Source organism: Myodes glareolus, chromosome 18, assembly GCF_982192425.1.
Source record: "Myodes glareolus chromosome 18, mMyoGla1.1, whole genome shotgun sequence".
Lineage (NCBI taxonomy): Eukaryota > Metazoa > Chordata > Mammalia > Rodentia > Cricetidae > Myodes > Myodes glareolus.
The window spans coordinates 47,644,871-47,658,565 of record NC_142043.1 but is presented as its reverse complement, the minus strand read 5'-3'; the positions used below and the strand labels follow the sequence as shown (position 1 = coordinate 47,658,565).

At 50.4% G+C, this 13,695-nt stretch overlaps 1 protein-coding gene across 8 annotated transcripts in view; it reads right to left on the bottom strand.

The window, feature by feature from the left end:
• Positions 1-13,695, bottom strand: part of Lrrc20 (leucine rich repeat containing 20) — a 127,624-nt gene that overhangs the window by 87,202 nt on the left and 26,727 nt on the right. For 3 of the 8 annotated variants that reach the window (XM_087898154.1, XM_087898155.1, XM_085679689.2), the window contains one exon: positions 4,945-5,089. In XM_087898154.1, coding sequence (XP_087754280.1) covers positions 4,945-5,026 — 82 coding nt within the window. In that variant the 5' untranslated portion in view covers positions 5,027-5,089. Of the gene's footprint in view, positions 1-4,944; positions 5,090-5,387; positions 5,812-13,227; positions 13,340-13,695 lie in introns of those variants that run through there. The other 5 variants (XM_085679690.2, XM_048451691.3, XM_048451693.3 and 2 more) reach the window with 4 other exon arrangements.

Here is a 13,695-nt window from a genome sequence, read left to right as displayed (position 1 = left end):
GAGCCAGGATGAGAGCCACACAGGCTCTACTGAGGGAAGCCAAGCTCAGGTGGGCATTGAGTTTGCCTGTCTGGAATCCCAGCCTCGTGGGAGACAGAAGGGTTCCAAGTTCAGGACCACACTAGACAACTTGATGAGATTATCACAAAACAAAAATGGAAAGGGTGAGGGATAGGGGCTGGAGGGGCAGCTCAGCAGCTGAGAGCACTTGCTGCTCTTTCAGACCTCTGTCTATAACTCCAGTTCTAGAGGACCCAATGTTCTCCTCTGGCTTTTGAGGGCATCTGCATTCATGTGCATAAAAGCACATATAACTAAAAATATAGGCCAAGCATAGTGGTGCACTTTGGGAGGTGGAGACAGGAGGCAAGAGGATCCCTGTGAGTTCAAGCCAGCCTGGTCTATAGAACAAGTTCCAGGCCAGTCAGGACTACACAGTGAGGCCCTGTCTCAAAGAATGAAAAGGAAAGGAAAAGGCAGGCTCACCGCGGTGTTTCTGAGGCCTAAGAGGAGACAGTCTGGAGTAGGGTAGCCTCCAGCTGCTCGACATCTCCTGCATCCCCCACAGGGGCAGCAGGGTGTTTGCTGTGTCAGAGTCTGAACCACACAGGGCTGGATGAGCTGTGGTTTTAGGTCTACTCACTGGGGTCATCAGCAAGTCACCTGCACACTCTGCCTAGCTTGATCTCTGTAAAACTCCCACAACATGATGTGATACATGCTTGTACCATGATGTAATACATGATTATCCCAGCACTCGGGAGGATGAGTAGGAGGGTAACCGTAAGCTCAAGGCCATCTTGAGCAATAATACAGTGAGGTCAAAGGCAGCCTAAGCTACATAATGAATCAGGGGTCTAATAAGTTTGCTACTCAGATACACCTTGTCACAAAACTAAAAAGAAAAAGCCACCTTTATGAGGATACCTTTATGCAGCAGAACGCTAGAAACAACACATTAAAAGTATTCCCATCAGTGGGGCAGTGGTAGTGCACACCTTTAATGCCAGCACTCAGGAGGCAGAGGCAGGTGGATCTCCCTGAGTTCAAGGCCAGCCTGGTCTACAGAGCGAGTTTCAGGACAGCCAAAGATTGTCTCAAAAAAAACCAAACACCAAAACAAAACAAAAAACCTCATGCCTGTTTCATCATCCTTACAACAGGATACTAACATCATCAAGTTCTCAGGGCAATTAAATGAGTCAGGATTGGCAAAGCACTCACAAGGGTGCCTGGTGAGCTGGGGAGGCAGAGTCGATGGTCCATCACCCCTAGGTGGGAGGATGGTCACTCTGGGCCTGTCAAGGTAACAACCTGAGGTCATGTCCTTGTAAGAAGCTGGGGTTCCAGAGTTTCTAAAGCATGCTATTTCAGTAAAAGGTTGAGAGGGGGCTGGAGAGATGACTCAGTGGTTAAGAGCACTGGCTGCTCTTGCAGAGAACCCGGGTTCGATTTCCAGCACCCACATGGCAGGCAGTTCACACCTGTCTGTGACTCCGGTTCCAGAGCTTCTGACATCCTCACACATATGTGCATGCAGGCAGAACACCAATAAACACGAAATAAAAGTAGATTTTAAAAGTAATAAAAGGACGAGGTAGGGTGAAAATTACTTTTCTTTTTTTTAATCTGTCTTATCTTTCTTTAGTTCTACACTAAAAAAAAAATTCCTCAAAGATTCTGAAATCACAAGCTTTGTGTGTGTGTGTGTGTGTGTGTGTGTGTGTGTGCGCCTGCATGCCCAAGTGTAACAAGACCCATGTAGAGGTTCGAGGACAAGTTGTAGTTGGTTCTTTCCCTTCACCATATGGGTCCTGGATTTAAACTTGGGTCCTTGGGCTTGGTGGCAAGCATCTCTACACACTGAGCCACTTAACCTAGGCCTTGTTTTGTTGTGGTTTTGTGCAGACTCTGTGTGTGTGTGTGTGTGTGTGTGTGTGTGTGTGTGTGTGTGTGTGTGTTTTCAACACGGGGTTTCTCTGTAGCTTTGGAGCCTGTCCTGAAACTCACTACACCAGGCTGGCCTCCAACTCACAGAGATCCCCCTGCCTCTGACTCCCGAGTACTGGAATTAAAGGCATGTGCCACCACTGCCCAGCAATGTGCAGACTTCTCAAAGTCCAGTTCCTTCAGACTGTTTGAGCCTGGTCAGGTCAGCTTCCAACTTTATAGGGAGTTCAGAGCGGTCAGGTCTCACATTTTGTTTCTATGGTCACTAATGGGGTACAACCCAATCTTGATTTTAAAGGCTCAATTCCCCACCACAGGAAAGTCTGCAGCTTCAGCAGGACCTCCATGGCTGAAGGCTCTCCCATGCTGACTGGAGCTTTACTGCATCCGGGATCTTGGCAGTTACCAGCTACCACCCGACTCCAAGGCTGTGTGGTAAAGTGACGGTCTAATCCCAGACACTGCAGTGGTCTGGCAGGGTGGTTGGAGACCTGCCTTGAGATCCTCGGTGGGCATGGACCCTGGTTGGTACAGAAGTTGGTGCGCCATGTTCTATTCTATTCTAGCAATCACCCAGACACGCCCCACTCTCGCTCACTGACAACTGCACCTGACCACTGGGACACATGCATTTGCAAACTCTGGTTTTTAGAGGTCCAGATTTCACATAGTTAGTGAGGATCATCCCTAAACAACACCTTCTAAAAGCGTGAGGAAGAACCCTGACTCAACAATGGCCTCTCCTAACTCAGCCGCATCCGGTCCCTTCCTCCTACCTCCTCACAGCTGCCTCCTCCTCCACCAGGAAACTTTCCAGGGATCAGAGTTCAGCTCTCCCTCTCTGGCTCTCCCTCCTGAGCATTGTCACTACCCACTGCGGTCGCGGGATCTGGATCTGGATGAGAAGGCACTGGCTGGGTCCCTCGACCCCTACCACTTTACAGACATGCCACCTCGAACTGAACTGCCTCTCAGAGGGAATGTGAAGCGGGTCCCATGTGACCCAGGTGTGCTTGTGTCAATGAGGACTTAGCCTCCACCTCCACCACCTTTGGGTATGAGAAAAAAATAAAAATAACAGCTGCCGGGGCTGGAGAGATGGCTCAGAGGTTAAGAGCATTGGATGATCTTCCAGAGGTTCTAGGTTCAATTCCCAGCACCTACATGGCGGCTCACAACCATCTCTAATGAGATCTGGTGCCCCTTCTGGTGTGTAGGCATAATGCAGGCAGAACACTGTATACATACATAATAAATACATCTTTAAAAAAAAATAACACCTGCCAATTATTAAGCTCCCTGCATGCCAAGTAAATGACAGATGTAATTGTCCTTAACCACCCTGAGAGAAGGACATAATTACCATCATCACTTTATCGATGAAGAAATCAAGGCTTAGACAGGGTAGGTGACCTGCTAAGATGCCAAGCTAGTAAGTGGCAGAGTCAGGATTGACATCCAGGATCCAATAGCCCAAAGCCTGGCGGAGAGTCTTGCATGCTGGGGTAAGACTTCAGAGGTTTTACAAGGGGTCACAGTTAGCAGCTAATCCTAAGGCTCCCCTCCAAAGCTAGCAGGAACCTTCCCATTTCCAGACAATCTCTCACCCTTTGGCTCAGCTTAGCAAACCCTCCACATGCCAACCAGTGTCAACTGTCACACCAGGTTCAGAGAGAGGGTACAGAAGACCACAGGGTCAACTGCGAGCGGTGGCACACGCCTTTAATGCCAGCACTAAGGAGGCAGAGACAGGAGCATCACTGTGAGTTCGAGGCCAGTTTGAGCTGCACATCACTCCACTTTAGGCAGAGAGACAGGGTGAAAAAAAGACCACAGTGTTCCTGCCCTGTGGGAATTTCAGATGGGTCACTCCAGAGGAGGAAGGGAGGGAGGAAAGGTGAGCAGGACAAAACTGAGGGCTTCCTGGAAGAGGCAGTAAGTAAGGCACATCTGAAGGCTGACTGTCTCTCTAATTCCTGGGTTGTTGCCTTCTGACACGGAGCCTGCATTCCAGACACACCTGATGGGGAGCTCACAGCTGGGTCTCTATCCAGCAGTAAACACCACCAAAAGGCTGCCCTGTCACACAGACACATGCAGACACACACATGTGCACACAAACCCTCACATGTCTGGAAAATGCCTCTCCACAGATAAAGCCCATCCAAGCCGTATGCACTATCATTCCCAAGTTAGGGCTCTGCTCTAGCCCTCTGGGTTCCTGCAATGTGCCAACATGCCTATGTCTCTTCAGTGGCACTGATATGCCTGTGAGTTCACACACACATGCTCACACACACACACTCTCATGTGTATACAGAACACATGAATCATTCATGCTCACAAAGGCACACACAAATTCATGCGTGTGCAGACATAATTGCTTGGTCTCCCTGGCTCCTCTGTCATTCACATCTACAGAACTCGACTAGAAGGATGGCTTGCTTAAATGCTTGACATCTCAGGGTAAATAAAAGGCTAAAAGGCTATTATCAGTTCAAATTAAAAAAAAAATACATGTCACAACAGCAGAGCGTGATGGTATCTTCCAGCTGGGTGAACCCAGACGCTCACACAGGCTAGCCATGACTGGCAAGTATTGTTCACCCCAGGGAGACTGTGACAGTTCAACCAGATAACACTCAAGAGGCGCCAGGCATGGGGCCTGTACATGGGATGACTCAAGCGGGGCCAGTTTGATGTTCTGAGACAGTTCAAGGGAAGACACACAACACATGCACACACACAGAGCTCACTGACATTCAATCAGCCAGGATCCACAGCTCACCCCTCTTCCAATCTCTTTGACCAAGACCCAGAATAAGAGCAAAGTCTACTGTGAGACACACACTAGCCACAAGAGTCACAACTGTGACAAAAGTTCCACGAAGCGCTGGTCCTCCTGGCCACACACGGATGACCCCTTCATCTCCTTATGTGCCATCTCTGAGTTCACAAGCAAGTCACAGGTTAGGAGAGCCTGGCCTCACTTACCCAGGGTGTCTGAGCTGCTTTCCACCGTCTCGTTGACCTTCCTCGCAACTCTGGCCACGGCCTCACCCATCTTCCTCAGCATGCAGACGTGGGTGTCGGGCTCCCAGCCTTCAGGCTGGTCTGCTGCTCACAAAGGGGTCTGTGCCTGGGGAAGACACAGGACCATGAAGCACCCACCTGCCAGTCAGGGCCCCATGACCAGTACTCTCCTCCTTAGGGACCCAGGCCATTAAGAAGCTACAAGGAAGCTGGGCAGTGGTGGTGGACACCTTTGAGCCCAGCACTCAGGAGGCAGAGGCAGGTGGATCTCTGTGAGCTCAGGGCCAGCCTGGTCTACAGAGTGAGTTCCAGGACAGCCAGGGCTGTTACACAGAGAAACACTGTCTGGAAAAAACAACAAAAAAAGAAGCAACAGCAGCTGAGGAAGTCTCCAGGCCACTTACCTCCTCCAAAGCCCAGGCCACATCCAACTTGGCCTTTGCAGGGGCTGCTCCAATCTGTCACCCAGAGGGTGAGGGTAGCTGGGCTTTACTCCTTTCCTGAGAGGATCAAGACGTGTGACCCCACCCGACACAGATCTTAAACCAGTGGCCAGGCAGGTATGAGGACTCAGATGGCCTGTGATTCAGCAGATGGGGCGGGGTGTTGGGGAAGAGGCCAGGCCCAGCTAACTGCCGGGTGAAGGCATCTGTCTATTCGGCAGCCTCCTGGCCAGGGCTCAATCCACACAACGAGGCCAGCTGCCTGCTCGCTGCCCCATCTACCGGGCTCCTACGACACGGCAGGAAGGGCAGTACAGGGCACGTGGACCTTGGAGTCTGCAGGTGGGTGGCCTCTAGGAAGGCCCTGCCTGTCTGTCAGAGCGGAGGGAAGGGGACAGTGTCAGCGCTCAGGCCTCCCTCTCAGCTTGCTGTGGAGTTTACCTAGGAGCAAAGACGAAGCACTGGAAGTGAGAAGAGAAACTGGAGCACTAGGGAGAACATACTTAAAGAAGTGTGGGGCTGGAGAGATGGTGCGGTGGTGAAGAGCACTGGCTGCTCTTCCACAGGGACCTGGGTCCAAGTCCCAGCACCTGCATGGTAGCTCACAACCATACATACTCTTTTGGCTTCTGAAGGCATCAGGCACCAGACATGCATGTGAGACATACACATACACACACACACATACACACACAGGCGAAACACCATATACTTAAAATAACTAAAGACAAACAAGGAAAGCAATTGGTAAGGCATTGGAAAAATAGGCTGGGGTGAAGCTTATCTGGTAAACTGCTTACCAAACAGTCACAAAAGCCCTGGGTTTGATCCTCAGTGTCACATAAACCAGGTATGGTGGGACACATCTGTAGCCCCAGCACTGGGGAGCTGGAGATTAAAATTCCAAGGCCATCAAGTTAATCCAGCATGGATTACATGAGACTTTGCCTCAAGTAAATAATAAGCAAAGAAGTAAAAATTAAATAAATAAAAAGGAAATGAAAAAAGTCACAAAAAAATGTCTCCAAAACCCTGTTGTTACAGATAAAGAAATCAAAGCCCAATGACCAGGTAATGAGAACAAACTCAAGACAAGGAGGCCACACTCAGGCCTGAGTAGTGGTGTGGGAGGCCCTTCTCTATTTGCGTTGCTTTCATTGGTTACTAAAGAAACTGCCTTGGCCTAGTTGATAGGGTGGAACTCAGGTACGCAGGGAAGACAGAACAAAATTCTGGGAGGAAGAAAAGCAGAGACCGGCAGACGCCATGGTTTTCCTGCCTGAGACGGACGTAGGTTAGAATCTTTCCCGGTAAGCCACGACCTCGTGGTGTTATACAGATTATTAAAAATGGGTTAGATCAAGATGTGAGAGTTAGCCAATAAGAGGCTAAAAATAATGGGCCAAGCAGTGTTTAAATGAATACAATTTCTGTGTGGTTCTTGCGGGGATACGCTAGCCGGACGGATGGGACCAAAGGACCCACTCTCCCTGCTATGGGGTGGCCCCACACTTCTTCACAGAAGTCACCCCACATCCGTACAAGAAAGAAGGAACTCAAAATCAAGGTCAAAGGCCCTCTTCTTCGCCTCTCCTAGCCCTGTCCCCAGTCCTGAGTTCAACAGTCACTCCAGCAAAGGAGCTTCAGCAAACCCACCCTAGTCGGGGGCCAGGGGAAGAAGAGTGACGAGGGCAGAAAGCAGAGATGTGGGGACAGTGTCCAGAGCTGGTGAAGCAGGAGATCAATGGCATGTGTTCCGCCATGAGGCAGACACAAGCAGGGGGGGACACGCTGACGATGGGAAAGTCCCCAAGTCCAACTCTACCACTGAGCAGCTGGGACGTGTGGGAGGCGGTCTCACTGAGCACTGAGCCCAGCTAACACCTCTCTTGATGAGCGCACACGGTTGTGCAAAGCAGGGGAGCCTGCCTCACTCCGAGCCCAGGACTCAAACACTCAACAGAAGTCAGCTGAGAGGATTCAAGAGGACACGGGCAGGTGTGACACCGGCGCCGAGTGCTTTTCGCATGACCCACAGGGCTCTGAACAAACACCTCAGCAGAACTCATCCTTGAGGAATGAGTGGTTCCCATCACTCCACTCCCAGAACATGTCCCCTGGCTGCTCCAGCCCAAGCAGTCCTTCTCCCACTGGGCCTCAATGGTACTTAAATGACTAAGCACAAGTCACTCGGGTTGTTTGTGAGCTACAAAATTTCTCTCTCCAGCTGGGCGTGGTGGCATGCACCTTTAATCCCAGCACTGGGGAGTGTAGTTGTTTGCTTTTTACTTTTTTTGTTTTTGGCTCTTTACTCTTTAGGGGGCCCACCACCCAGCTCCCAAATAAACCACATGACGTCTTATTCTTACTTATGAATCCCTAGCCTTAGCCAGTTTTTCTTTAAATTATCCATCCACCTACCTTTTGCCTGTGGGCTTTTACCCTTCTCTATTTCTGTACATCTTTCTGTCTTATTTCACATCTGACTGTGTGGCTGGCCCTCCACCTCCCCTCGTAGATCTTTCCTCCCAGATTTCTTCTCCTCTTTATTCTCTGCCTACCAGCCCCGCCTATCCTTTCTCCTGCCTTGCTATTGGCCGTTCATCTCTTTATTAGACCAATCACGTGTTTTAGACAGGCAAAGTAACACAGCTTCACAGAGTTAAACAAATGTAACATAAAAGAATGCAACACGTCTTTGCATCACTAAAACAAAACGTCCCAAAGCATAAACAAATGTAACACATCTTAGAATAATATTCCACAACAGGGGAGTTCAAGGCCTATCTGGTCTGGTCTACATAGTGAGTTTCAGGACAGTCAGAGGTACATAATAAAGAGACCCTGTTTCGAAAAAAAAAAAAGAAAGAAAGAAAAGGAAACTCTCTCGCCACATTGCTCCCTTCCCTCACTGGCCTGTGAGGGAAGCATCCACCCTATGCTTCTCTTCCTACTGTCACCAGTATGGATGCTTGGAGAGCACCTCCAATGTTGACGGTGGTCCACACACACAACGCAGGTTTCAAGTCTCGCTGCAAGTCAAATGACTCGTCCAACATGGCCAAGACAGAGTCCAAGTTACCAAGCATCCTAAGTTCACATACCTAAGTAGCCTGCATGGCATGGACCAGTGAGTGACCGTGAAGGAAGGACTGTGACAAACTGGACCCCCACCACTTTCAATATCTAGCTTCTTACACCAAACCTCTAGGCATAAATTAGTGTTGCCAAAATTGAAGGATGTACTTGTCTTTATTTTTTTAATCTTACTTCTTATTTAGTTTTCTTTTATGTGCATTGGTGTTTTGCCATTGGTGCCTGCATGAGGGTGTTGGATCCCCTGGAACTGAAGTTATAGACAGCTGTGAACTGCCATGTGGGTGCTGGGAATTGAGCCCCAGGTCCTCTGGGAGAGCAGCCAGTGCTCTAAACCACTGAGCCATCTCTCCAACCCTTAATTTTTTTTAAGATTTATTTATTTATTATGTATACAGTGTTCTGCTGCATGTATGCCTGCAGGCCAGAGAAGGACACCAGATCTCATTACAGATGGTATTGAGCCACCATGTGATTGCTGGGAATTGAACTCAGGACCTCTGGAAGAGCCTTAATTTTATTTATTTGTGTGTGTGTGTGTGTGTGTGTGTGTGTGTAAATGCAGGCACAGTGTGCTACGGGACAGATTTGGAGGAAAGAGGACACCTTCCAAAAGAATGTTCTCTCCACTGTAGGTTCTTGGATCAAACCCAGGCCATCAGGTATGACAGTAAGTGTTTTACCTACCGAGCCACTTCGCTGGCCCTGAGGTCATTTATCCTAACTTCTTCATAAACAGGGAAACTGAGGATCAAGAAAGGGAGGCTAATGAAAACAGAGACCAGACCCCAAGTCTCCTAATTCTTAGCCTGTTATTCTTGCTGTGCCAGATTCTCTCCTTTCCCCTCTCCAATACTCATGACCAATAATAATAAATATTTATGTATATAGGTATATAGGACATAAGAATAAAAAAAATGACAGGATTTAGTTCTGACTTGTGACTCTTTTGAAGATGAAAGTGCTAAAGAACAGCACTAGGACAATTCTGGACTCAAAAACAAAGATGGAAAGAAAAACTGCCAAGATGCTGAGGGTCTGTGCTTCCCAGAAGACACTAGGAGGCCAATTAGCCACTATGCCTGCAATTCTATCAGCTGCCACCAGGTGAAGATGTTGCTGAAGGCTATTGATGAAAGAAGTTCTTGGAAAACCACCAGGAATAGAACCTTGGACACCCCCACAGTGTGGGTCAGAGTGGCCATAAAAGCATGAACAGGAACAACACGTAAAGTCTGGGTCTCAAACCAACTTACTAGGAAGAAGGACTCCCTTATTTCAAGGATGCTCTGGGTGCATGCAACACAGATACATCCCAGGCTGCCCAAAGGAAATCTAAAACCATCACCTAAAACATCAGCTACCTATGTTCACCATGCTCACTGCTTGCCCAGTAGCCACTCACACGTCACCTAAAGCTTCTTCTCCCCACGAGACAGAATTGTTCCACAAATCTAGCTGGGCACTTCTTCCTAGCCAGATGACAAAACAGGCAAGACTGTGCGACAGAGAGATGGCAGATCACATTCTGCACAAGGGTGAAGATAGGGTAGCAGGGCTCCAGAGCTGAGGGAGAACATGCTTGAGGGGGCTGGAGTGGGCTCCTGTCCTGCCAAGAAGCACTGAGAAAACTATCCAATGGCGCTTACTGGCGCCTATGGTCCCAAAGGCTGGAACAAACAGGGACTTATTTAGCATCTAATAGAAACTCAAAGAGAAAGGCTGGAATGGAAGACAAGAAAAACACATTCGTCCTTGCTGGGTCTGGTGGCTTAGTCTTGTGAGCCCAGCTGCTCAGTAGGCTGAAGGAGGAGAATCGTAAGTTCAAGTCCTGCCTGGACTACACAGCAAGTTCAAGGGCAATTTAGACCCTTCTCCTAGTCCTGGGTTTAATCTCAATAGTACTGGTGGGGAGCAGGAGACGTGGGATGGAGCACATAACTGGTTTTTGTTTTCCTTTCCATTTCAATGTTTTAAAAAGAGATGTGTTGGGAGCTGGTAGACCCTGAATTTCCTGTCAACAACTTGTTTTCCTCTGCTCTGAGCAGGCTGCAGTTGCTGTGAGCACGAGACCCTGATGGCAGGGGAGTGGGTTCTGATGGGTCTGCAGCTGAAAGATCCTGAGAGCTGGGGAATGGCCAGAGCCCTATATAAGTTGCCCCTGAGCTCAATAAAGTTGGCATTGTTGTATCAAGGATGACTAGTGTCTCTGTCACTCTGTCTATGTCTGTGTGTGTATATGATTTTAAGTCTCCACGCCAGTTCCCAGCTCACGTAGCTGGTCCGATAGTGAAGGGCTACAGGACCAGCAGTTTTACAGGCAGGTTTTTACAGAGAAGCAGATAACTGTCCAAGACAAACAAGAGGCAGGGCTGTGAGCTGCCCCCTCCCCAGTCTATATAAACAATTGTGAGTCCATTCGCAATCAGCACAATCAGCATTATTTGAACAATCAAGGCACTAGGCATCTCTCTGGAACCAGCACAAACCACGGGACCCAGGCCAGCCCCACAGGTCTAGGTTGTAGATTTCCGGAAGCAGAGATCTGGTCAACTCCCTGCATAGTAGTGGTGGTGGCAGTAGAGAGTCAGGGGAAGACAGGAGTTAGAGCCCATAGCCGCCTGGGCTGCTTCAGCGCCACCCATCCCAGCCACTGTGTGGGAGAGACTCGGAAACTTTCAAAGAAACTGGCCATGGTGACACATGTCTACAATCCCAGCACGAGGAAAGCTGAAGCAGGAGGATTGTGAGTCTCAGGCCAGCCTGGGCTACAGAGCAAAACTCTGACTCAAAAAAATAAAGGAAGGCAGAAAAGAAAAGAGGAAGAGAGGGAAAGAAGGAGGGAGGGAGAGAAGGAAGGTCGGAGAGGAGGGAAGGAGGAAAAGGGAAACCATAAGAGGAAGACGAAATCACCAAAGCAATCACTCCAAAACCCAAGGTGCTTGGACAGAGAATCAACTCTTCCCGCTGCTCCTCTGCCCTTTCCCCGAGTTTGTAACACAAACCCAGCACGTGCTTAAATTTGAACTCTTCTAGTCACCATCTATAAAATCCACACCAGGCAATAAAAAGACAAAGACGGGCTAGGGACTAGAGGTGCCCCCACCTTTTGACACCGCAACATGGCATTGTCATCTACATGGGCATTCACAGCTCCCCCGGGACAAACAGGGCCCCCAGGCCCCGGGCTGGACATGGCTGATGAACAAGCTTCCCACTGGCATGCAGAATGATCCAGTTACAGACCAGTACTGTACAGTTATGGCCTGGGGTGGGGGCATGGAGGCCTGGGGCAAGACCCCACGGGTGGAATCACTGGGTGCCAGCAACAGGGAGGCAAAGACGTGCCAGAGAAAGCCGATAGTCTGTTCCCGATCTCTGGAGGCCTTCCTAGAAGGCAGTTCTCCGAGGGGCACAACTAACCCAAGCAGAATTCTGCAAAGTGTTCAATGCTGTGGGGCAGCCCCAGTTGTAAGAAGGAAACATCACCTTCCTCATAAGGAGCTGTTAGAAAAACTAACTGATGATAAATCACTTCTGGGGAAGCGTTTTTTGCAAGCCATTAAGGGTTTCCCACATTAAGGCATGACCAATCAATAGGTGATCAAACGAGGATAGACGACGACTGGAAGTCTTCACATAATAAATTGAAGGTGTGTATGGTATTCTGCTTAGATGGAGTTCGGAGTTTGAGCTCTGTGCGATTTCTCTGCCAGATCCCCAAATGGGAGCTTGGGTACTTAAACCTTGACTATAGCTCTGACCCAGCCCTTAAGGGCCAGAACTTTACCACCTTATCTGCAGCCCTAAGATCTCTACAAAGAAAACACTGCGACACTCCGGCCGCACCAGATGGTCCTATATTTAGTTACTGTTGTGGTCAACCGGGAACTTTAGAGCCTGGCAGCCGCTCTGCGGAGCAACCGGAGCCTCTGGAGCCATGCGCACGAGCTGCCCCACCGCTGGCTCCAGCCAGCCTTCCGGACCCTGCCAAGGCAAAGAGCTGATGTGGGGAGGTGAGGGGCACAGTGCTTATCCTCACCCCAGCAGTCCCAAAGGTTCACTGGAGACCAGAACAGAAGTGACCCACTTTCCCACCCAGGGGAAAAAGCAGGCAGGTTGAAGACTGAGCCGGACGTGTCGGCGCCTGGTTTCTGAGTCTGGGGTTTGGGCAGCCCCGCATGAGCATCCTCAGACTCTACCTGCCCATGAATGTACGCAGTGTCCAAAGACAGGATTCCCCCGGACCCCACGATCGCTGCCAGTGGCTGCTCGTCTCCAGCCCCGAGCTGGCCTGGCAGGCGGGGCCTGGGGCAAAGAAAGCAAACAGAGCAGGGCACGCTGGAGATCACAACCCGGGGGCGTCCCACGCTGCCAGGGGCTGAGAGGTACACTCCGGGAGCGACATGCGCAGCTGCCTCTCCCCGTGGGCCCGGGCGTCTCCCTGGGGAAACGGAAGTGGGCTATCCAGGAGCGCTAACCACGAGCCGCCCACTCCCCCGAGCGATCTCGGACCGACGAGTCCACGACCCAGAACACGGCCCGAGCCGCGGCTCAGTGCTACCAGGTGTCCTGGGGGAGGGGAAAGGACGCAGCCAAGCCTGGGACCCTGTTTTCCCTTCTTCCCCAGCCCGACACGCTCGGCCTCTGGCCACCGTTACTCTGCGCGGCGCGAAGCCTGTGGGCCGCTTGAGGCTGCACTTACGGCGACAATGCGTCCTAGAACCCTGCGCCCAGCAGTCACGCTCCCTCAGCAGCCGCCGGTACCCGGTGCAAGTTCTAAGCCCAAGGGGCGGAGCTCGAGGGGCGGAGCCCAAGGAACAGCTAGCTCTGCTCGCACGGCCGTTAGGCCAATAGAAATGCCAGAATGAGAACTAGGGCGGGGCGAAGCCGGAGCTTCGGCCGCGCGAACCAATTACCGCGCAGTTCCTCCTGCGCGCTCGGGAACCTAGGGAGGAACCGCTTTGTGTAGACTCAACCCTGACCAGAGCGCTAGGGGCGCGCGCTTGTAGCTACACCTTCGGGATGCTGATCCGGGCTGAGTTTTCTCCGGGTGGGGCTGAGTTCACCAGATCAGGGAACTTTGAAAGAAATAGTAATTGAGGCCGCATTGAAACTTCATCTCTCCAAAGCCTAAAAAACATGGAATTAAAATCTACAAATACCGGCCTCA